The 25410-nt window shown below is 42.1% G+C and overlaps 1 protein-coding gene across 21 annotated transcripts in view; it reads right to left on the bottom strand.

The window, feature by feature from the left end:
* Positions 1–25410, bottom strand: part of LOC135104093 (E3 ubiquitin-protein ligase MYCBP2-like) — an 80949-nt gene that overhangs the window by 49951 nt on the left and 5588 nt on the right. For 16 of the 21 annotated variants that reach the window (XR_010270300.1, XM_064011048.1, XM_064011035.1 and 13 more), the window contains exons 4-37: positions 24222–24452; positions 23587–23740; positions 22893–23092; positions 21639–21956; positions 20978–21142; positions 20165–20257; positions 19594–19704; positions 18714–19125; positions 17992–18159; positions 17081–17239; positions 15929–16139; positions 15085–15245; positions 14551–14670; positions 13114–13311; positions 12022–12150; positions 11705–11907; positions 11090–11324; positions 10582–10741; positions 10115–10271; positions 9129–9273; positions 8851–8978; positions 7662–7796; positions 7029–7120; positions 6561–6744; positions 5727–5795; positions 5260–5392; positions 4563–4700; positions 4030–4178; positions 3323–3541; positions 2640–2834; positions 1672–2043; positions 1335–1513; positions 713–950; positions 320–510 (exon numbers count right to left, since the gene is read on the bottom strand). Coding sequence is in view for 20 of the 21 variants with exons in the window: in XM_064011048.1 (XP_063867118.1) it covers positions 320–510; positions 713–950; positions 1335–1513; positions 1672–2043; positions 2640–2834; positions 3323–3541; positions 4030–4178; positions 4563–4700; positions 5260–5392; positions 5727–5795; positions 6561–6744; positions 7029–7120; positions 7662–7796; positions 8851–8978; positions 9129–9273; positions 10115–10271; positions 10582–10741; positions 11090–11324; positions 11705–11907; positions 12022–12150; positions 13114–13311; positions 14551–14670; positions 15085–15245; positions 15929–16139; positions 17081–17239; positions 17992–18159; positions 18714–19125; positions 19594–19704; positions 20165–20257; positions 20978–21142; positions 21639–21956; positions 22893–23092; positions 23587–23740; positions 24222–24452 (6152 nt within the window). In the remaining variant the exon portion in view is untranslated. Of the gene's footprint in view, positions 1–319; positions 511–712; positions 951–1334; positions 1514–1671; positions 2044–2639; positions 2835–3322; positions 3542–4029; positions 4179–4562; positions 4701–5259; positions 5393–5726; positions 5796–6560; positions 6745–7028; positions 7121–7661; positions 7797–8850; positions 8979–9128; positions 9274–10114; positions 10272–10581; positions 10742–11089; positions 11325–11704; positions 11908–12021; positions 12151–13113; positions 13312–14550; positions 14671–15084; positions 15246–15928; positions 16140–17080; positions 17240–17991; positions 18160–18713; positions 19126–19593; positions 19705–20164; positions 20258–20836; positions 20846–20977; positions 21143–21638; positions 21957–22892; positions 23093–23586; positions 23741–24221; positions 24453–25410 lie in introns of those variants that run through there. The other 5 variants (XM_064011041.1, XM_064011042.1, XM_064011037.1 and 2 more) reach the window with 5 other exon arrangements.

The raw sequence follows: 25410 nt of genomic DNA, 5'->3' as shown, positions 1-25410 counted from the left end.
AGATAACTGTACAGATATCTAAGATTACAGCCATAATAAAATCTCTCAGAACATATCTTTGGTTAGTGTTTATCTCGTTCTTGACATTGGGAATGAAGGGAAAGATGCTTTAAAGTATAATAGAATTCAAGACTGCAGTACTAATAAACAAAATCCTTTTTCTTTGCTCAGAAAAAATAAATATAAATAAATAGATAAATAAATAAATAAATAAATAAATGATAAACAAATTGTATGAAACTAGAGGTATTGATCAGAACCAAAGTGAGGCTGAAGGTTCAAGAGTATTAAGCACAGTGACCTAAAAAATGGGACTGACCTGAAATTGGCAACAGCAGCGGGGCGGTATGGGTGATCACTCTCCACCCAGGCATAGTGGTGGCTGGTGGTGGTGTGGCAGTCCTCCATGGTCTCCGGGATGGCTGTCTGCTGGGTGACTAGACTGAGGTTGTTGAGAGCAGCCACATGTGGGAGGATCTCCTGGATCAGACCTAACACTGACACAGCACTCTGCACCAACACAAGGGAAAGCTGTAGTGAGGTTCTCTACATATGATGAGTGTACAAATTATGTATTGGTGTATATTTCAGAAAAATAACTAAATTTTATATAGCACTGCATGTTTCTGCATCAACACAAGGAAAGGTGTCGTGCTCACTGAAACCAAAGACACAAAAGACAGGCTGAGGCATAACAAAGGTCCATACACACCCTGGGATCTGAGGTAGCAACAGGGCCAATGTGTGACAGCACGAGAGGAAGCAGCATAGTGATGAGGGGAGCTGTGCCGAGGACCTCAATGGCAGACTCATCCCCCACCCCAAGGCCCATGATCATGAGCTCTGTGGCCACCCGCACAATGCTGCCGGCCATGGTGAGGGCTGACTTCCGCGCCTGCTGTTCTGCAATCTCTCTGGTGCTGCGCTGGCTCTCTGGGTCCTGGGGCATGCTGTGAAGGATGGATTATTCATAGATCACTGCTGTTTTTCACTCATGGCAAAGTTAAGTGTTGTGTTCCTGAAGGAAAATTATAGAAATGCAAAAAAAAAAAAAAAAGAGGCCAGAAAAATACTAGACTCATGACATAGAAACAGATCATGGAAATGCAAAATAGATTAGATAAATACTACACTCATGGGAACAGACTATAGAAATGCAAGAAAGGATTAAAAGAATACTAGACTCATGACATCAAAACAGATTACAGAAATTAAAGAAATAGAAAAATACTGGACTTATAACATGGGAGCAAATTACGAGGGAGAAAAAAAAAGTAGAATACTGCAGAAATGGAAGCCATAAAAAGATGATCTCACACACTGGCGAGCCCCACCTGTAGTACATGATGTGAGGTATCTGGCCTCGGATGTGGTTGGTGCCGTTGACTGAGAGGCTGCAGGCAGAGAAGGTGAAGGTCGTGCCATCAGGACCCTTGACAGAAGGCACCCCACCGTCCCCATTGCTGGTGCGGCCACCATGGTTGCACAGGCGGATGGCATACTTCACTCCTTCCTGTACAGAGATGGAAATTTTATTAATCACAAAGATAGAAAGATAGACAGACACAGCTTGGGCTCACCTTGATAATCAAAGGCACTCCTTAAGTGAAGTACAAGAGACAAACAGATAAATATACAGAAATGCTAAGTAGCAATGCAGTACAGCCTCACCTTGATGGTCACAGGGCGCTCAAACTTGATCTCCACAATGTCCGCTATAGAATCATCTGGCCCAAAGGTTCCCCGTGCCATCTCAATAACATTCCAGCGTTCCAGAGTGTGTGAGGGATCCTGCCCACCACCAACACCACCACCACCGCCGCTGCCACCACCACCACTCTCATCCAGGATCTCCACCTCATAGTCGTAGGTGCCCACGCCGCCAAACACACACACACCAGCCACCACAATGCCCGGCCGGTCCACTGAGAAGCAGATGGCATCTGGAGAGCCATTGCCTGTGTTCCAGGTGCGACTCTGGGAGGTGCGGGTGAATCTGGGTGGGGTGATGTGCAGCACTCGGCCCCCTGCTGGCAGCTCATCCTGTGAACACCACACTTGTTACTCATGAGGGAACACTGAAGGGAATTAAAAGCCAACAATTCCACCACCTCCTCCTCCTCCTTCATACCTCTACATGACTCTTAAGCTACATTTTGTGTTGATTCAAGAGTATACATATGGCCTGGTGTGTTTGACTATTCACATCATCCTAAAGAAATGGTCAAATCATAACAATAAGGGAAGCCACAAGAAGCCATCAGGCCTACATGTAGCAATCCTTGAATGAAACATGCTTACCTGCATACCTATTTCTACCTGTCATCCCGTTCCATAAATATGTCTATACTTTTCAAGTTCCCTTATGGCTTATCACTAACAAGCTGATTATTGAGTCTATTCCATTCATCTACCACTCTATTGAAAACCAATTCCTTCCTATCTCTTTTTCAAACTGAACTTTATCAGGCTTGAACCCATTATTTCTTGTCCTATCGTGATTACTGACCCTGACAATTTTGCTTACATCATCCTTGTTATATTAAGAAAGAACCACTCAAAAATAAACACAAATGGCTCACACAGCAGCATCATACTAAGAAAGAAACACTCAACAAAAGCACAAACAGCTCACACACCTCAGCAGCATTGGTCTCGGCGGAGAGCTCAGCCACGGTGGCAGCCAGGAGGAGGCAGGTGTTGTGGACGAGGCCCGGCAGGGGGACAACCCGCTCCCCACGCAGTGCCTGACGCACACTGCCACACACTACGCCCAGCAGCCGGTCTAGCACCTCCCGGAACGTCCACACCACTCCTGCACCATTTTCTGTGTGCTGGAATGGGGGAGGAAACCTAAAGGTGATTTGTTTTCTCTCTCTCTCTCTCTCTCTCTCTCTCTCTCTCTCTCTCTCTCTCTCTCTCTCTCTCTCCTAGCAGACTGTAGAAAATTTTAGAAAGATGTTAAAATATAGAGAATTTATGATATTCAACTAATGTTCTCTCTCTGTCTCTCTCTTTCTTATAGTAGACGCTAGAAAATTTATGACAGAAAGATGCTAAGATACAGAGAATATATAATATGCAACTAATATCTTCTCTCTCTCTCTGCCTCAAAGATGCTAGAAACTTAAAGATAAAAGGATGCTAAAATACAGAAAATTTAAGATACGTGATTCATCTTCCCTCATATATATATATATATATATATATATATATATATATATATATATATATATATATATATATATATATATATATATATATATATACACACACAAAATAAGCAGACACAAAGCATCAGGCAGCAGGAGCAGAGGCTTACGTGTGTCTTGTAGGTCATGTGCTCCACCAGCAGGGGGTAGCGGTACAGGTCACCAGGTTGCAGGGTGGACAGCGCGGCATTGTCTGCTGGGGACGGCCGGTGGGTCACCTCTGCATCAGGATCAGTCAGGATGGGGCAGGTGGCACGTAGCTTGACAGTTGGGGAGCACAGTGAGGCCAGCACAGCACTCAGCAGCCGGTCGTTGTCCCTTGTTTCCTCCTTTACCAGAAATGGGTGAGTGGTAAGAGATGAGAGGAATTCTTGAGATTAATCTGCTCTATTTTCCTTTTTAGTGAGGAGAATCTATGCTGATCCTTTGTGTATTTTACTTTTCTCATGAGAAGAATTTGACCACACTCTTAAGGAACCAGAACCTTCAGTCTTATAGTCTTTGTTGTCCTAGGCCAGAATTTTCTATTACACAAAAAATACTTATCTTGTCTATTCTACTTTTTTTTAGTGAGGAGAATCTACATTAATCTTCTGTCTATTTATCTTTTCAATGAGAAGCATCTACACTAATCTTTTGTTTGTTCTACTTTTCTGGTGAAAAGTTTGTACCCCAAATAAGAACATTACAAGAAAGATTTCACATCAGCAAAGGGATTCTATATATAACCACAAACAAAGGATGCAGGAACAAGATGCTCCTTAGCAAGACAATCCAGGAAGCTTAGGGATGTGTGGGGGCAAATTGCTGGACTGACCTTAGTAATGATGTCCCGGGAGAGCAGCAGGTCACACAGGCAGGACCACTTGAGCTGGCCAGTGGGGTAGAAGGCATGGAAGCATGACACGAAAGTCTTATGGCACTCGTCCAACACCACCACCACCATTCTGCTCAGCGGCCCAAAGTCTGGAGGGAACATGAAACCAATAAGCCTGAGTTCTTTTCCTGTTATTCACCTGCTTACTGACCCAGGAAGAATAAGAATAAAGATTTTTTTAAGAGTAGTATATCAAAACAGACCTAATATACTAAGTTTTTCATCTGTTATTTAATACTTATCAATCCAGATATAATACAAATAAAGCAAAAGTGGAGAAAATATATTTACCCACTTACTGATCCAGAAAGAATAGAGATAATTATCTTTCTTAAGACCCAATTTCTGGAGAAAGCATAAAGCAAATAAACCAAGTTCTTTACCTGTTATTTACTCATCAATCCAGAAAGAATAGAAATAACAATTTTTTAATGTGATATGGAACCAAAAGAGCACAGTCACAATGATCTCACCTTTACCATTACGCATCTTGCCCTTCCTGGAGTAGAGTGAGGGAATGGGGTCAGAAAGCATCTGTCGCAGGAGTCCCCTCACGTCAGCCACACTCTCAGCCAGGCAGCCCTTCTCCCCGTTGTTACGAAGTGTTCGAACTGAAGCAGACATACATGATTAAATGATAAGCAGAGAGAAGCTGTCAGGTCAATGGATAGATGTAGTAACATTCTTAGTGATTCTTGAGTGTTTTATCACCCAGATACAGTACAGAAGGAAATACTGAAGGAATGGGTAATACGAGATACATGAAGCTAAGAAGTGACATAGTGACACTGGTTTTTTGAGGATTGCCATCATTAGAGACTGCAGAGAATTTTGATAACATTTATATATAGTATGGGAAAGGAAATCAGGTATAGAATAACTGAACATATAATATAAGAGTAGTTAGGTAGACACAAAAAGCCAGGGGATGACAGAAACATGATGACTGTCCTCCAGAGACACAACAAGCAAAGACAGAGTCACGGGTACAGAGTAACTTAAGAGACATAATATAAGAAAAGAGTACAGTAATTAGACAGACACAAGAACTCAGGGATGAAGGAAACATGACTGCCCTCCAAACAAACAACAAAGATGAAGAGTCAGAGAACACAATACCAAGAGACAGCCAGCCACTACTCAGCAGTACCACAAAGGTTCCCAACTAACCTGAGTTTGGATAGACCTCATTGATGTAGATCCTCAGGAGGCGCAGGCAGGCACAGCAGATGTATACCAGTCGCTGCAGGTCCAGCATGGCCACTGTGGGACTTGACCCTCCACTGGTGACGTGACTCACGTGCTGAGGGGAGCACAAGCAGGAAGATTCAGTAAATCACAAGTTTTGAAGCAAGTGGGATTGTGTTTTTTTGATAGCATGAGGTATTAGGACTAAGAAAATTTGAATTTCCACTTAAAGTATCATATATGATTTCAAGATATCTAATACATTTTCAACAATACTAAGATCAGGGTGTAACGTAGTGGTCCATGAGACTGTCCCTTTCCACAAGGGGCTGACAAGGCTGAGAGTGTGAATGATGTGTGTATGAGTATGTGGTGCTTTGTGTGAGATTGCCAACCTGGTATATAGATTGACAGGCTAAGATTACGTTACATATTGCTCTGCCACTCACCTCCCCAACACAGGTCCTGAGGGTGGTCCATGCCCAGCCAAGAAGGTCAAGCAATGACTGAAACACATCCTGAAAAAAAAAATGAAAAAAAAAAAAAAAAAAAAAAAAATATATATATATATATATATATATATATATATATATATATATATATATATATATATATATATATATATATATATATATATATATATATTATTTCAGGATGTTTGTTAAGGTGTCACTTTTTTTCTGTATGTCTATCTGCTCCTCCCCCCAACACACACATATACAAGAACATAAGAAAACCAGGGTAGGTGCAAGAGGCCATTATGAAACATATCTACCTATTTCTACCTATCATCCTTATCCATAAATTTATCTATTCTTTTAAAGCTCCCTAATGACTCAGCACTAATAACCTAATTACTGAGTCTACTCAATCCATCTACCACTCTATTTGAGAATCAATCCCTTCCTATCTGTATTTCAAATCTAACATCTACTCCATCCATATACCACTCTATCTGAGAATCAATTCCTTCCTATCTCTATCTTAAATCTAACTTTATTAAGCTTAAATCCATTATTTCTTGTCCTATCATGATCTTGTCCTCTTGTTCTATCATGATTATTGATTATGAGAATTTCGATTATATCACACAAGCCAACCTTTACACCAATGAGCCAATATCAACACTCCACAAACCCCAAAAATAAAAGATACTTAGACAAACAATCATAAACTTACAGCAAAAACACTAAAAGAGAACTGAGCCACCAACTAATACAAAAACCTAAACCTAAAACCTAAATTAGTCCTGCATTTGTGGCAAGACAGCTGCAGTAACTTACATTGCGCACAGTCATGTAGAAGGACTTGGAGAGAATGGGAACAGGCTCAGTGCTGTCGTGTAACTGCTTGGGTGGCGCTGACCCCTCATGGGTATTGATGCGGTACAGCAGCTGGGGGATCTGCCCTGCATTGACATCTGTACCATTGTTGGATTTCTTGGATGATTTGAAGTAGAAAATTACCCTGAAATGGAAAATGAAATGATATAGATATGTTAATTAATGAAGACCTGACATGTAAAGAAAGTTTGTCACAGCTTACAAATACTTTTAAAATAGTCTAGTCCTTTACTACTCTCTAGGCATAGGCACTCATTGATCTCTGGTTACTACACTTAACTACACTATATAAGTTTCAACACTGGACAACCTAAGTACATTTTGAACACATGAAAGACAAAGTGGTATAAGACAATTTTAAAACCAATGGTGGAGCTGGCCAGTCCTTTCCCCAGCACAGGCACTCACTGTTCCTCTGTGGTGACCATGCTCTGTCCAGAGGAGCCACAGTCACTGCTGGGACCGCTCACCCTCGCCCATGCCACATACCACTTGTTGGCCTGAAACACATACAAACCCACCTCATGAATCAGTTTCTTTCTCCTACAGCAGACTTTTCCTAGAAATGTGTGTGTGGGGGGGGAGTATCTGATTAATGAATAGAAAGCACGAATCCAGTTCAATAACACATGAAATTAGATGATACCAATTATATAGAATCTAATGAACTGCTTCATAAATAAATAATAACAATGATGTATATATGAGTGTGTGGTGCTTCATATGGGCCACACCGAAAGTGACTGCCAGCCTGGTATATACCATAGATAGATTCAGGTCATGAAATACACATTCCATCTCAATATGTAACCTGTTCAATAGTACAAGAAATTAGATGATAAAAAAGTAAAAACATTCCAATGAACTGGTTAATAAATGAACAAGAACTATTTGGATCCTGTAAAAGCTGAAATACACATTCCATTTCAATATGTTACCAGTCATACGACATCATTGTTGATCTGCCTTCCTTTCACTCAACATCATGCAAACCTTCTGGACGATGGCAGGGAAGGGAGTGAGGGGAATGGAAAGCCTCACCTGCACTGGTATGGGGTCATCAAACAGCATTGGGAACTTCTGCCGGACACCACACTCATACGGCATCTCCTCCGTCTCCGCCAGCAGCTCCCCGTCTGTCTCCTGGTCTCCTCCTTCTGCTCCCAGCTCAAATAACTGCATGCACAATTAGATATAAGACCTTTGCTTATAACTTATTCTCTTCTTCTCTTTAAGGTTAAGGTTAAGTTGTAGAGATATGCATGGCTGATAGCGTTTTTTCCCTTTTTTAAACTGATGTTTTTTTCTCTTTTTTTGTAGAAACACATGAGCAGTAAAGTATTATCATTGTACTATTATTATTACTTATTATTATCATTATTGTTACTATTATTCCTTGAGAATTTTTTTTCCATACATGTTCTGGCATACATGCAATATAAATGATGGTATATGTAACAATTTGTATAAAAATAGTTGTTCAATATACATATAATCGATATAAATGTTTACACCTTTATGACTTCTTTTTTTAGTTTACTGTACAAGATCTTCTTTTTGTATATCTTTTGATATATATATATATATATATATATATATATATATATATATATATATATATATATATATATATATATATATATATATGATACCATTTGTAATATGGCAGTTATTAGATATATAAATGTTCAATAAACCTATACATTTACACCCAAACACTCACTCACATTCAAATATTTCAATGCACAACTTATATACATTTCTAAGGCATAACTTAAAGGAGAAGTGGAGTGTGTGTGAATGATGGACAGGAGGCATGGTTAAAAGCCTTAAGGTTAAAAAGTTTTTAATGGAATGATAATATGTATAGCAGAAAAGCTGGACAATAGTAAAAGATGGAGTGACAAGAAAAGGGACTGGACTGTGTGAATCTCAAGCACTGAGCCACTCTAGTCAGGAAGAGATGTGGAGAGCCTATGAAAAGAGAGATGAAAGCAGGGCATAAAAGTCTTCCCTTGAGAATATACATAGTAGAAAAGCTAGACAGTAATGAAGGGAGCAGTGACAATAAAGAAATGAACTGTGAGAATCTCAAGCACTCAATGAAAGGAGCAGTGACAATAAAGAACTGAACTGATAGAGTCTCAAGCACTAAGTCACTCAAGTCAGGAAGAGATGAGGAAAGCCTATGAAGAGAGGGAGAGAGGGAAGGGGGTTGTAAGAATCCTACCTTGATCTTGCCCATGTATTCCCCTCGGCCACCAAACAGGCCAAATCCACCAATGAGGACGTCAGTGTCACACATGAACCTCACAGCCTCTATGGAGTATCCTGAGTAGCCCCACCCACCACCGTGACCTGCAAGGACAAAAATGTTACAGAACACCTTCTCGTAATGCTGATGTAGGAGATAGAAGGGAAAATTTCACTCTGACTATCTACTATGGGTTCAGTTCCAAGTTTCTACATATCAGAATAAGGTACAAGACAATTCTCAGAGTGCCATACTTTCAAAGCGGTTAACAGGGGTGAAGTCCTCCCTGGTGTAGACTCGCACGGTGGCCACTGTCTGTGGGTCGTTCTCCACCACTGTGAGGCCATACTCATGTGCCCAGGTTACTGTGTCGATGCAGGACAGCATGTGGAGGGCCACCTGGAGGGGCAGAGTGATGCTGTAGTAAAGTGAGCAGAGAGGAAAGGCAAAGAAGGAAGAGTTTAACCATGGGAGGAATTAGCATAGCCAGTGAGAGGCAAATACAGGTGGTTGGGTTTATACAATTTGTAGGGACTTGCAAGCATCATATGAGCATAAATTGTACATAAAACCTAAAAACATGTGAAAATAGGGGTTAGTGACATATGACCTATTAAACTTCACTATTCTGTCCTTAAATCTATTCATATGGTTAGTGAATAATAATAATTCTTACAGTTTATCCTTATTTATTAATCTAACCTGAAGTATTAGAGTTAAAGCACTAAAAAGGCAGGAAAAATAAATTGAAAAAAATCATCAACATTTATAAGTATACAATGCTGAATCATGGTAAAGTGAAAATATTGTGTAAATTCAATTAAGTGGATTATATTTTGTCATGTTAAATCCAATCGGAGTAAAAAATCTCATATAAACCAGGTCACTTTTATCTCAACCCAAAGAAAACATACTGAGGCAAACAGGCAAGTGAGTTATGGCTAGTATTCTTAAATGTTTTGTTCTCTCATAAGGATTTTCTAAATAGTTATGGAGATGATTAGTCAGGTTCTCCAGGGTGTTTTCCCTATTAACAGTATTAAGTTCTTGTTCCATTACCACTACAAACCTGAAACCACTCTTGAAACTTCCAATATCTTAAACTGGAGCATGTTAAAAGTTGTTGAGATCAGATAATAAAACATTAAAGCACCTATGAATAAATTACAAAGGACAACACACACACACACACACACACACACACACACACACACACTTGTCCACTATCAGCCATACCCACCTGAGCCCTGGACACCTGGTACTCAGGTAGGATGGGCAGAGAGAGCTCAGGGGAGAGCAGGTCCCTGAGGCCATCTGGTGGTACCCCGTTAATCATGCGCTGGGCCTCTGCTGCAATAATGTTGTAGCAGTGCACCTCCTGGCACTGGTTGTTGTAACTGTGGAAGGAAATGTGGAACGTTAAGTGGTGGTGTTGCTGATTTTACTGAAAAATATTCCTTAATCTAAAATTCAAGCTCTGATTCTTTTAGTGGGATTGAGAGATCAGTCATTGGTAAAAAACATTTAAAAATCATAAAACTGTACACTTTATTGCTGCTCCTTAACAAAAAGCATATAGTAAAGGATTTAAAAAACTAGTTTGTTTCCACATGTTTTTTGATGATACTCCCCTCTTAAAACAGTTTCAGTTTAAAAGACAGAAAATCAGGATAATGAAAACAGATCAGTCTTCACTGAGCTCCTCACCTCCACAGCACATTGTAGACTGGGTCCAGACACACAGTGTGGCCTGAGAAGCAGATCTGGTCTGGTGTGGAGAAGCTCCGGCACTGGCCATCACTGCGACTAATTACAAGACACCGCCAGCTCTCCTCCTCATCCCTCTTGCCTCCCACCGGTAGCAGCACTGCAAAGGTGGACACAAAGCCATACATAGCTACAGATACACTCTATCTAGGTTTCCTTACCCTCATGTATTTCAAATCTGAAATATATTTAAAGTAAAATCTGATAAAAACAGAGATGATTGAAGGAAATAGTGTTCTCCCCATAGCACACATTGGACACTGGGGATCAAAAATTTTGAAAAATATGGTATTTTGCAAATCCCCATTTATTTTGAGCCTTGGAAGCAACTTAAGGTTGGTGAATGCTGGTGTGTGTGTGTGTGTGTGTGTGTGTGTGTGTGTGTGTGTGTGTGTGTGTGTGTGTGTGTGTATGAAGGAATAGCAGTGACAGGAGTGCAGCCACTCACCCAGACAGCTGCTGTTAGCCACCACTGCCGAGGCACTCAGGTTGTGGGTGTTGATCAGTGACTGGTCCAGCTTGATGTACGTCACGTCAGCTGAGGCACCGACCCAGGTGGCCCTGCGCCCCAGCCTGGGCCCCACCCCTGGCACCAGACCTGGCACTGAGTACCAAGGACACCGTCCTCTGCTGCTGCCCTCCCCTGCATCACTCTGAGGCGCCACTCGACCTAGCTGACCCTTCTGCAGGATGGGATGGGTTGTGGGACTGTCAGTAAATGCACCTAGAGGACCGTCAGGGATATGAAATTAAAGTAGGAAGAGATAAGAAAAAGAAATAAAAGAGCTGTAGGGTGGGAGGACTGTGTGCATGGATGGACTCTTCTGCTTCAGTCATCTAGGAGAAAGTTCTCACTTGGGACAAGAAATCATGCAAGACAAATACAGATCGAGACAGACATACATACAAATGTACATTTATCCTTAAGCGAAATTACATGGCCTGTGTCTTCCAAATCATTGGTTTGGTTTGGCTTTCTTTTACACTGTGACTGGAAAGAAAATTTTAATGAAAGAAGTACAGAGTGAAAGCAAGAAAATAAGGAAAGAAAGCAACACATCACCTGGAAGTCCCCACAGCTGTAGATCTGACCATTGGCGGTGAGGAAGATTGTATGGTTGCTGCCGGCAGCCACCTGGACAATCCTCACACTAGGGGGTAGACGGGTCATGGCTGGGGCGCCGCGGGACAGCAGGTCTCCAACACCCAGCTGTCCATAGCTGTTGCTGCCCCAGGTGTACGTCTCCCCATTGGCACACACCACCACTGCAACACACAGGACAGGCTTTCTATGTGGCTACATACAAAATAACAAAATGGTGGCTTCTAGCACAGGCCATAAAGGTAGTAGGTAATGTGATGGTTGGTGCTTTGCCTCACCTGAGTGGTGGAGCCCACAAGCAACTTGTACTACAGCTGTGGATCCTGGAAGATGCACTCTTGCAGGGGACAAGGAAGAAATCTTGCTGGCATCCCTCTCCTGGTCACTCCCCAGACCATCTTCTGCAGCTGTAAGTGCAAGTTAGGCAGATCTTAGCTTCTCCTCTTCCCATGAAATCCTCATCTGGCAGGATTCTGATCCATGCTGTTTGTATAACTCTCATAAACTATGAGTTAAAAAATCAATGGCAATAAGTCACCTCAGTCTTGGTTTGGGAAATGCTCCCAGCAACAGGTTTGTGGAGCTAAAGGGTACAAGCCAGGATGCCACCCTGGCATGGACAGAGTGTCTGCAGCACTGGGACTGAGGTGCCATCATCACAAGGGTGCAGGGGTGCAATGCAACAAACCCACTGCTTGCTGGGGCTACTCAAGGGACTAATGGGTTTGGAATTTAGACTTGACTTGGTTTTAGTTACTGTAGAAGACTGGGTGGTGCAAAGTAAAGTGAATGGTACTTTACAGTAGTAAAAGTTGTACTTTTAGGGGTCTATTAAATTTCACAATAGCACTGAAAATTCAGTAAGGAATAAAAATTCATAATGTTAACTTTTCTTAAAAATACTAAGTACGCACATTTATAAGCAGAAAAGATATTTTTAAAATAAACCCACATAAGAACAATACAAATCATTTTCACATACAATAATTTTGTAAAAACTGGACAATGGCTGGGATAAAACAATCTTTTCTCAACTTACATAAACTATAATACTTGAGAAAAATGGTAAAATTTTCTTTTCAGCTGATAATGTTTTGCACAGTGAGAGGGAAGCAAAGTAACATTCTACCAGGTGTGCACAACCAAGGTAAAAATGTGCACTAAAAAGTTGGCCTCCTCGCCGCACCCGAGCAGCTCGGCCACGGTGGTGGCGGCGGTGGCGGCGCTACAGAAAAGGGAAAAGTTCACACTTGCAAAAATCAAAAAGACTGAATTGTGTGTCTCAAAAAGAAAGAAAGGAATACAAGTAGATTTCCTGCAGGGTCTGCAGTACTGACTGTAGAACTCAATAAAAAAGCAGCCAAACAAACCTAGGATGTTACTGGTAGCAAGAGGATCAAGGGCAGCGGCAGCAGCAAGGGCTGCAGGGTCAGGACTGGCGGGAGTGGGGAGAGGACTACTGGAGCCGGCCACAGCCCCGTCGTCACTTGCCAGGTTAGAGGACGGAGCCAGCAGGCGAAGCAGCCGGGCTTCAAATTGGCCCAGGTTACCTGTGTGACCATTATGGCCTGAGGTGTGGCCAGCTGGCCCTATTAATACATGGACACCAGGGCCACTCTGGCCACAGACTGTGCTCAGGACGTGTGCTGCTGCACTTCTTAGGAATCAAAAATACTTTCCTATTACTCAAAACATTTTTCATATACAGCATACATGTAAAAAAAATGTAAAAAATTTCAATACCTTAATTTGGAGATTAAAAACTTGCAATATCCAAGAAAAATGTGGCTTGCAAAATCACAAACCTGTGATGTAATTCAACTCTTTGGTAATAAAATGTATAAATTTTAACAAAAAAATTTAACCAAAAGTTGAAAAACATACAGGAAAGAATGTTCATCAACATTTTTTTATGAACCCTTCCTTCTGGAAATTCTTGGGAAAAAAAAATTAAGTATCACATCATTCCACTGACATCCCAAAAGTCAGGTGCCTTCTGCTGGGGCTGCTTGGCTCACTTGATGTGTGAGTCAGCTGGTGTGAGGCACAGACTAGCACAGAGACACCTGAACTCTGATGGAAGGTGGATGTTGTAATCCTTGATACAATGTTTTGCTCAAACCATAAAGAAAATAAAACTAGTAAAGAACAATAAACACAAGTATATATGAAATATACTTGGCACACACACACACACACACACACACACACACACATCTACCCCTCAAGCACAGCATGCAATCCTTTGAAATCAAGGCTTGACACATGAACCCACACAGCACAATATGTCAAGTAATGGTACAACTCGTGACCTCTGTCACATGCTGAACACCATGACACCATCACATGTCCTCCCTTCACCAAGCCTAGCGAGGAAAGCACACAGCTCACAACTCACTCCTCAGCTTTCACGTAAGAGAAGAGAATGTTTTACAGCAGAAGAAAACAAGAGATGGGAGATTTAGAATACCAAGTTCTGATTAAAACAAATATCCTGGTGATATATGTATGTTTCTGATGGAAAATTATGTTTTTGGCTCTTTACTACCTTTATAAAGTACAATGTAAGGATAACAAATCTTTTATAACCTTACATTATTCACAATGAGCAGCATTGCTCATTGTGAATAATCCATCACTCCATAAATCACAATCCATCACTCCATCACTCCTCACAATCCATCACTCCATAAATCTGACAAAACCAGAATCTTTCAAACACACCCAAGATTAAGCAGCCAGAGAGGAAAGGACCGTTCAAGAGATGTGTGTCCTTGTAGAGGATGAGGTATGGCAGGGTAACTTACCTTTCCTGAATGGCATGGGGGCATATCTGGAGTGCCTGTGGCGAGGGCGGTGCCTTCGCTCATCAAGCCTCCTCTGCAGCTGGTCCTGGAGGCGCCCACATGCTCGCCCAAAGATGTTCCCTAATTAGGACACAAAGTAATGAATTAAATTAAACTGATGAAGATTCTTCTTTTAATTTTTCTTAGTCTTCTTCCTTTCTTATCCACATCACCATACTCTTCCCCCTTGCTTGCTCTTCTACACCCTCTCTTTTGTCTGTCATCTCATGCCCTCCCCTTGTCCATCCTCTCATGTCCTCCCCTTGTCCGTCCTCTCATGTCCTCCCCTTGTATACCTCTCTCAAGTCTTTCCCTTACATGTTCTCTATCAAAATCACACTCTCTCCTTTCCTTACCCAACTCACATTTGCTCCATTCCTTACACATCTCACATCCTCTACCTTGCTTAACCTCTTTCTTCCATCTTCCATGCAAATCCTTTTTCACTCTTATGCCTGCTTCTCTAACCAGTTTACCAGTCCCCTCTCTCCTCACCTCCAAGGTTGGCCCCCTCATGGAAACAGAAGAGGCCAGAGTGCTGCTCCTGCATGAGTGAGAAGGGGTCCTGGTCATTATCAGCCTCCACTTCGTCAGCACACGTTCGGCAGCACCCACACACGGCACACCCGGAGTCCCCTGACCCACAACCACATGGCCTGAGTGAGGGAAAAGTTAAAAGCACAATTTAATAATTCAGTTCTGTTCTTTGAAGGTATGTTAAGGCAGTATAATTATTTACTTGCCTTAATGTATGTAACCTGAGGAGAATTTTCAGTAAACTCTCTCTCTCTCTCTCTCTCTCTCTCTCTCTCTCTCTCTCTCTCTCTCTCTCTCTCTCTCTCTCTCTCTCTCTCTCTCTCTCTTTCATTGTAAGAAGGGATCTGACAATGTAAAATGGGCTCTCACAATAAATGGAGAAATAAAGGCTCATTAAAGTTGCCATTTCTTAAAAGTAGGCTGTCTTGGAGCAAATCCAAACTGTTTAGGGAGAAGTACAGGTCATCATATTAAAAACAAATTGCTAAATATGATGGTTATTATATTGAGATAATTTAAGAAACTGAAATAATTGTATATATGGAGTCGTTCATCAAGATGTATTCAAACACTTTAGCTTTACCGAATTTCCACTAGCTAAAATTACCTCACTACATGCAATGATTGTAGAGAAGGCTATGAAGGCTCATTACTTTTGTCTCTTATAATCTTCTTTAGTAGGCTTAAAGCATTCGATGTGTACAATATTCACTATAGCAAGGTTTGCTACATCAATTATCCATTCTTTATAGCACATGAGTGTTAAAGAAGAACAAAACTCACACACACAGGAGACACTCACTGGCCAGAGTTCCTGTTGGGCCGTCCACTGGAGACACAGGCAGCACCATATCCAGTACACTCATGGCACACGGTACACACCAGGCAGTGCTCCCGGACCCAGCGGTGGCGGCCAGGGGGACACATGCCGCCCTCCCCGCCCTCCTCGCTCTCCGCTCCCTCCTCGTCCTCCAGCTCCTCCTCCCCTGCAGGCCCGACCGACATAGACATGCCTGGTGGTGAGACAACACTCTCCTCCACAATTACTGTTACCTCTCTCTTCACCACCTCTGGGTGTCCTCCTCTCATAAACAACAGTTGATCTCTATCCAGAAGAACTACTCTCACTCCAAACAGTTGATTGTTTTTCTCTCAAGTGGTTTACTTTTATCTTGGTATATTTTACTCAGGGTGTTTATTTTTGTTTATAATTAAATAAAAAGATTTGTTCTCATTCAAAATAGATTCAAACTTTCAAATAAATGTCCTTTCCAATGGTTTATGTTGTATCTACTTAAATACCTTTTCTCTAAGGAAATCATTCTTTCATTGTTCACATTTTCCTTGTTTTTCTCCCCATCAGAAGTACAGATGTACATTGTAGTTGGATATCTTTAAAGTGGGTAATGCTTACTTCAGTCTTCATTAAGCTCTCACCACATGTGACAACATCCTAATGCTTGACACAGTAAATTACTTCAGATCCACAAATGAGGGAATCAAGATTCAAAAGAATTTCTTAGAAATTTAACATTTCCTACTGAGTACAATCTATAATTTCTACTGTAATTGTAGAAAGTGTAGAGTACAGGTTTGAACTTTCTTTTCAATTATGTTACTGGGTGCAAATTTCAGATATTCCTTAACATTCTACTATTTTATTGTGTGCCAGCCTTCTTGTGTTTGAGAAAATGCCAGTGAAAAAAAACAAATCTGTTTTACTTTATTCAGTTTCTGCTTTCTTGATAAATACTAAGGCACAAGTATGGGTAGGCATGCCACTTCATCAGTCATAATTCAAAAGATTATTATAGAGGCATGATGAGGAAAATGCTGTGAGCTACCTCAAACACTCCTACACCCAACTCTGAGGAAATGTGTAGCAGGTGGGTGAGCTGAACACCTGCACTACACTAAGGGAAGGAGTCACAACAGCAAGGAAGTAAGTACACACCAGTTCCTTCCTTGGTCTGTGGGGTGAAGTCCCGGCCACACTGCCCCTTGTTGTTGATACCAAAGCTGAACACATGACCCTTGTTAGTGAGGGCCAGGGCATGTGCCTTGCCCAGCGCCACGCCACTCACATGCACGTCCCGCAGGTCTGTCACCAACCCTGTCAGGTGAGGAAGAGACACCACTGTTAGAGATTCATAAAACCATCTCAGAGGTTGGAGGAAAGACAATACTGAACTGATGGAAGTATGTAGCATTAGTTGGCATTAAAGATTTGTATGGTCCTCTCTGGGGATGAAGGAGAGAGAGTACTGAACTACTGGGTGTATGAAGTTGGCATTAATCATTTTCATAAACATACTTACCTTTTATCTACACTCATAGTTTGAAATTGTGAAAAATCTTTGCACTTGATGTGGTTTAATACACAGAGCTACAATTCTACTCTTATTACTTACCTTTTATCTACACTCATAGTTTGAAATTGTGAAAAATCTTTGCACTTGATGTGGTTTAATACACAGAGCTACAATTCTACTGTTATTAGTGTTGAAAGTATAACTATGCTTGATATTACTACTGGGCAACCTGTCAAAATATTCAGAGACATGTGCTTAATTCCTAGTCTCACAATTAAGGAAAAAATGCAAAAACACAGTACCATGAGTGCAAAAGATTACTCAATTTCCATGATGTTTGATACTACTACTAGGTAACCTGTCAGAATCTTCAGAGCTATGTGTTTGACTCCTGGTCTTATGAATGAAGGAAAAATGCAAAACACAGTATAATAAATGTAAAAGATTACTCGAACTGATGGAAATATAGAAAACACAGTACAATAAGCACAGAAGATTATTCATTTTCTGGCTGCAACTATACTACTGCCACTACCATTGCTGTGGCACCTACCAGTAGTGGCATCACAGTGGGAGGTGTCTTTGCCAAACATGTAGAGCTCGCCGTCCCGAGTGACCAGTGCTGAGGTGCCGTTGTTGCAGCCGCTGCTCACCACAAACTGGCCATCCATCTTGATCATCTTCTTGGGCTTGACGGGCTTGGGTTGCCGCCGCCCCTTACCTGCGGAGAGTGAACAGAGAGTATTGAGTGAGGAAGCTACATGAGAAGAATGATGTGTAGGTAATTAAAGGAAGAAATGAGCATTGACTTAAAGATTAACATAGGGAGAAAGTGTTGAGTGAGGAAGTTACATGAGCAGATTAATGTGTAAGTGACTGGAGGAGGGGATGACCATCAAATTACAAAGCTAGAAGTGCTCTCATCATGAACATAGAGGGAGAGAACCTACATTAAGGAGACTGATGTGCAGATGACTGGAGAAGGAAATAACCAATGAATTATAAGCCCGGAATTGTCAACATCATGGGCCATAATAAAGATTCTCAGCTATGTATGAGTGTAGCTGTTGGTCTTGCACAGCCATGGTCAAACACTGAGTAACAGCCATTGTGGTGTGTATTATTCTTCAATTTTAAGTCTTTCAACTGTCTGATAATCTCCTTACAAAAACTTTCAATTAACAGATTCTCAACAGTAAAACCACATGCCTAGCAAATGACCAACACACACACACACACACACACACACACACACACACACACACACACACTCACTAGCATCTCCATCCTCCCCTCGCCGTGCAGTGCCCACAAAGAAAGCGGCGCCCTCATCAGACACCAGAACAGCATGTTGTCCCTCGTGGCCGACAGACAGTTGAATGACACGTGGTGATTTGGTAATGGTCAGCTCAGGCCACCGTCCCCCTGGACCACTGCTGCTGCCACTGGGACCTGCAACAGCTGCTCCGCCACCCTTGCCTCCACTCACTCCTGTCCCACCACTGGTTCCTGGAACGCTGCCACTGGGACCTGCACCAATGTTGGCACCTCCACCACCTCCTGCTGCTGCTGCCACTGCTGCTGCTGCTGCTGCTGCTCCTGCTCCTCCACTGCCACTGCTGCCAGCTGCTGCACTGCCACTGCCCTGCTTCATGCCCACTGATGATGCCTTGCCACTGAAGTATATCTTGGAGACAAAAAGGAGAAGTAATCAGGTGACTGTGTGTGTGTGTGTGTGTGTGTGTGTGTGTGTGTGTGTGTGTGTGTGTGTGTGTGTGTGTGTGTGTGTGTGTGTGTGTGTGTGTGTGTGTGTGTGTGTGTGTGTGTGTGAGAGTGTGTGTGCGTGCATGCGTGTGTGTGTGTGTGTGTGTGTGTGTGTGTGTGTGTGTGTGTGTGTGTGTGTGTGTGTGTGTGTGTGTTGTGGTGCCTTGTCATGTGGTCAGGGATGCCAAGTCTTGTGTAAAGCAGTGGCATTCTTTAATTCTGTGCATTATAAGTGTTTTGCCTCATTGTAGGAATAAAAATACAGAGATAACCTCCTTCCTTCCTTCCTTCAAGGGGGGATCTTGGTATGGTATATAGATAAAGACTGATGAATCATACATGTAATAAAATGTGTACAGTGAGGTAAGCACAAAGCTGGTAGTGGACTCACCTTCCCACCCACTGTTCTGATGAGGGTGAAATCCTTGCCAGATGCCACAGTCAGAATGTCCTCATCAAGGCCTGTTGACAGAGAGGCTGGTGGCTCAGAGCCCCCAAGTGTCTGTAGGAAAGATAATGTCAGCCAATCAGTCTTGTTGATCACACAGCTCCCTGCTGCCACTAGGCTGCACACACAGGTTTATGAAAAAGATTATTCTGCTTCTCAAATAATGAAGAGATCATTGCCATTAGACTGTTGAGAAATTGGTGCAAGAATGGATCATTGTTAAGATGAAACACACAAAAAAATATAAATGGTACATAAATGCAAATTGCAATGTAAAGATATATAAATTCAATCAAGAGAATTTACATGAACTATGATTCTCAGAACCTTCTTGAAGTTGTAATAACAAAACCTAGCATGAAAATATCTAATGCCACAATCATGGGGAATGTTAATAGGTGTTAAACAGAAATTACTTCAAAATACAATCATTCTATAAATAATGTATATCTACTGGTGCATTAGTACTGTCCTGATGTTGGCAATAAGTGCCTGTGTGCCTGCCTCCACTCACCTGGATGCACCTGATGGCAAGACTCAGGTTGAGCTCATTGACCAGAGGCATTGGCTTCACCAGCGGGTTGTATGTCCTCACCACGAAGCCATCCTGATGGAGTAGAGAGCAGTTTGCTATTACCACAAACTGTTAACCCCCTACTGAAGTAAAATCACATTCAGAGCTCTATAAACTGGACCAGCAACCCCATACTGGATGGCCTGGACAAAGAACTACAAACACACACACACACACTCCTAGCCCTGCCAGCCCCTGACAGAAAGGAATAGTCTTGTGGATTACTGCATTACACCCCAGGAGCTTAAGCACAACAATAATATCTTAATAAATTTGGTGATACTTGTGAGAAAGGAAAACTAAAAGTTGGAGCAGGCAAAAATATCGGAATGACATTTTAAAGTGAAAGATTTTTTTTTGACTGATCAAAAGATATCAAGAACTAAGAGCCAGATGCATCATATGATAAACCTAAATTTACAACACTGCTGGAATGAATGATCTTAAATTACTTGCCTCTTTTATTTGTGCAAGCATGAGAGCACAGAGGAAGAAACAAGACAAGACAGATAAGAAACACACAATCCCTAGAGAATGAGGCTGCCCAGTGAACCCCACACCCAGTTAGTCTCATCTCACATCAACAGAGGAAGACACAGAGAAGGGATTCACCTCTCTGTCTGGGGAAATGAAATGAGGAAGAAACAAGAGGCACAAGAACCAAAAAACACATTGCATGACACCCAGAGAAGGAGGTACACTCAGTCTGGTTCACCTCACACCAACAGAGGGAGACACAGAGAAGGAGCTCACCTCTCTGTCTGGGGAGATGTGGCCTATGTTGATGCCGTCACTGAAAGGGAGACCTCGGGACCAGCCGGGAGCCGAGCACTGGTACACCTCAGCCACCTTGAGCACCTCTCGGTCAATCACCACCAACTCCCCACTACTTCCCTCAGGACGGTAGAACACGTCTCCCTGTGGATAAGTTGGTGCATGAAAGTACAGCTGTGAGAAGTGACCATAAAAGATATAAAGGCTGTGTTGGTACTCATATGAAAAAGGAAGGAAGGTATGGCTGTTAGCAGGGTATATATAAGACATGAAGGCTGTGCTGTTATTCATATGTAAGGACAAAGAAAGAAGAAAAGTGAAACACTGTGAAAGATTTGAAAGATATAAGTCTGACTGCCTTGCTTTACCCCTTTAACCCCCCAAAAATAGGAAGATGAAATGTTTTGGGAAAATAACAAAATATTACTCATATCCAACCCATAAGTGGAGTAGGGTGTATAGAAACAGGTGGAAAGGGATAATCTCATGGACCAACCTACTACATCCCAAGAGATAAGGCATTTGTGGTGTTGTCAGTCTGTAAACATAAGGAACAAACACAGCAACACAACAAAAAATTCAGATGTACAGAAGATTTTAGCACTAACATTCCCAACACAAAGACTTCTATAAATCTTACATGAGCAAATCCCAGCCAGCCTCTTTGCCTGGGGTAGAAGTCTGGCCTGTGGATGTAGACGTGGCCCTTCATGGTGCCCCCAAAGCCTGAACCAATCTTGAAGAGGCCGTGGGCATTGTGTACAAAGAGGTAGTGTCCATCACAGGTCATGGTGCTGTCTTCCTTGGACTCCTCACCGTCTGTCATGATCTTAACGGTGAACCTGTCAATGAGCGCTGCCTTGGGAACGCCGCACAGCAGCCAGTCTGGCCGTGACGTCTTGCCCAGCAGAACGGCGTGGACGCTGCGCTGCAGGTACGTCAGGATCACCGGCACCTGCTTGACAGAGGTAATACTGTAAGTGAGACCAGCCACCTCTTGCACTCTATCCTCCTCCACTAATGCTGTATAGAAACGGAGTAAGATAATAAAATCTTTTAACATGCCATCTTATTCAAATACATACTTGGCAGAGTTTTCAATCTTTTATTTATGAAATTAAATTTAACACACACCAACAGAATTTATACAACATCAGTGCCACTCCTCATGTCCTTCAGTATTCCCCTTTACCAATACAATGCAAACAAACTTTCATCACATTCTTTCATGTTGTGTTACTTAATAAACTCAACCTCAAATAAATCTGCTATATAATGCAAGGTAGTCACCAATATTTCTCTTTCTAATTAGAGAGACTGAACACCCCTTAAACTTATTACCTTACTAATTAAAAATAAACTGTAAATACATTCCTTTGTTTCCTTTACTGCATATTCTGAAAAGACTCAACTACTTCTTTACAGTATATCCTGAAAAGACTCAATCTCTCTGCTTCTTTTACAGTATATTATGAAAAGACTGAATCTCTCTCTCTCTCTCTCTCTCTCTGCTTCTTTTACTGTGTATCCTGAAAAGGCACAATCACTTCTTTACAGTATATCCTGAAAAGACCCAATCTCTCTCTGCTTCTTCTAAAGTATATTCTTTGAGGGCCAGCCCAATCTGGATGCTCTGACTGGCCAGCAGGCCAGTCATGAGGATGTCTGCAGTGGCCCTGAGGAACTTGCCAGTCTATCAAGTCATGCTATCTTCTAAAATTCATGTCAAATATATCTACTATCACCATCTTTTCTTACTGTTGCTTGAGACTGACAGCTCTTAAACTTATTACTTTATTAGTTTAAATAACCTGTTAATATTTTCTTCCATTTCATGAACAGACACAACCTCTTTCTGCTTGTTCTACAGTATATTCTTTGAGGGTCAGCCCACCTGGATGCTCTGACTGGCCAGCTGGCGGGAGGTCATGAGAATGTCCGCAGTGGCCCTGAGGAACTTGCCAGTTTCTCCACGTGCCACCACCAGGGAGAGGAGGCATGCACAGGCCACGCCCACCAGAGGGGAGGATGGGCAGGTGAGCACATCCCCGTTGCTTGCTGTGGCCAGCCGCAGCAGCAGGTTGAATAAAGTGTCTGTGAAGGGCAGAGGTTGGAGAAATCATGACATAAGGGAAACTGCAAGAAGACAATAGGCATACACACTGGAGTCACTGTAGGAAATAAACCTACCAATATTCACTTATCCTTCCTATCTATAAGTTTATCCAGTCTCCTTTTAAGACTTCTTTATGACTCAGCACTAAGAAACTGATTACTAAGTCTATTCCAGTCATCTGCCATTCAACTTGATCTTCCTTGAACCTATTACCTCCAGTCCTATCCTGATTACTGAGCCCACTGAGGATTTTGTTTATATCACCCTTGTTACATCCCTTATTTCAATTTTATATCTCTATCAGATCCCCTCTTAATCTCATATGCTTTCACTGTTTTCTCTTTTATATTTTCAGAGAAAGAACACCTTACTGGTAAATGCAGAAAGGTGCAATATGAATACTTAAAATAATATATTTTGTGTGAGGTTACATACAAGTTAAACCTTACATATTTTCACATATGGCACTCACCTATGACCTCCTGAGGCTCGTTGCGCAGGGCATCAGGCTGCTGCCCCTGCAGGATGTCTAACAGAGCCTCGAGGGCTCGGATGCACAGGGCTGGGTAGGCGGAAACTGAGCCTCTGATGAGCTCATACACACTCACCAGGCCCAGACCCACCATCTGATGGAGACCACACAGAATTAACTAAGGTGCAGAGGTGCTGGGTGATGAATGAAGCTTGGTACAGTCATGGTCAATAGTTGAGTAACTTATCACACTCATTCCCATTGTGTTAAGCATTTTTCTCAATCCTAACTACTCTTTTCTGGTGTATTTGCAAAACCTGACAACTGGTAGATTCTTGACAGATCAAATTATATAAGAGTCTGGAAAATCCAAGACAATGAAAGTAAATATGGCATGTTAATGTTAGCTGATTTCTGGCCAGGGCTGTACTGCCTTAACACTGGATATAGTCTGGCAAAACTTTGGCTTCTCCAGTGATGCTACTGATCAAAGAAGGATCTGTACATCTAGTACAGATCCTTCAAGTATGAGACTAGTCTGAGAGACTACCTGTTGAATACATTAAACAGAATGGAATAAAAAGGAACAGAAACACAAAGAGAAGCAAGAAGAACAAACACACACACACACACACCTTAGGGATGGGAACAGATGACTCCCTGCCTCGCTCCTGGTCGTCATCAGTGTCGGAGTCCGAGGGCAGGGGCTGCGTGGTGGCCAGGTACACTCCCTGGGCCTGGCGGGCAGAGTTCTCCAGCACCAAGCCCCGCACATGGGCATACACAGCGAAGGAAGAAGGGTTGCCTGGCAGCTCCAGCACTGGCATGAGGGTGTTGCATGCATTGTTCCCAGCAGCCACATCCCCCTGGTGGACACAAATAAAATTCATCATTGTCATTACGATATTAAACTTTTTACTTTTTATATAAGTGCAAGGAGTGTTTTCCTCTGGATGTGTGAACCATCAGGCAGGGATAAGAGTGTGAATGATATATGTGTATGTGTGGTGCTTTGTCAGGGCTGCCCCATGTGGGATTGTTGGCCTGGTACATATACAGATGGACAGGTGTAGGCGCACCTTTGTCCCCAATATTTAGGTGTGTGTACTAGATATACTTGGCCAATTACAGCATTATAAAACTTGCCAGTCAGAGGATAAACTGTCATGACTTTCTTGATTGAAAGCAATGCTGATGTGGGCAAAAGTATCATTAATTATAAATACTATAAGGTAACAAAATATCATAAGATCTATCTATCTATCTATCTATCTATCTATTTATATACCAAGTTGGCAATCCCATATGGGATGGAACAGATAAAGCACCATACACTCATACACACATCACTCACACTCTTAATCAAAGCAAAATACTTAACAAGAAGATAAAAAAATTATAAGAAATTCCTGCAGTTGTTTGGTCACAACAAATGCTTCAGCTCGCAAAATTATCTCAATGAGTGAGGGTGCACCACCTTTGCATTGAGGGAGTGTTGAGGGGCGACAGGGTGCAACAGAGCCACATGAACAGAAGTGTAAGTTAGAATGAGGTTTAAGGGTTCTTCCATATCTTCCTCCTCACATGATGTGGGTACAATACTGGTGGTGGTCCAGGTGTCACTCCTGCTGTCTCTCTCCTCAAGATCAAGAAGTGGGAGTTGGTGGGTTGTGTGCTCCAGGTTGGCTCCTAGATGCTTCTCAGCTGACACATCCTGGCGCTCAAAGATGGGAGAATTTTCACTATTATAACTCACTGATTTTTTTCTTTGTCTGCCTGCTGCTGGCAAACAAAAAGAGGCTGACTTGTATTTTTTCATAGGTT

Source organism: Scylla paramamosain, chromosome 10 (genome assembly GCF_035594125.1).
Source record: "Scylla paramamosain isolate STU-SP2022 chromosome 10, ASM3559412v1, whole genome shotgun sequence".
Classification (NCBI taxonomy): Eukaryota; Metazoa; Arthropoda; class Malacostraca; order Decapoda; family Portunidae; genus Scylla; species Scylla paramamosain.
The sequence above is the reverse complement of the archived record's forward strand: the minus strand, read 5'-3'. Positions and strand labels throughout refer to the sequence as shown.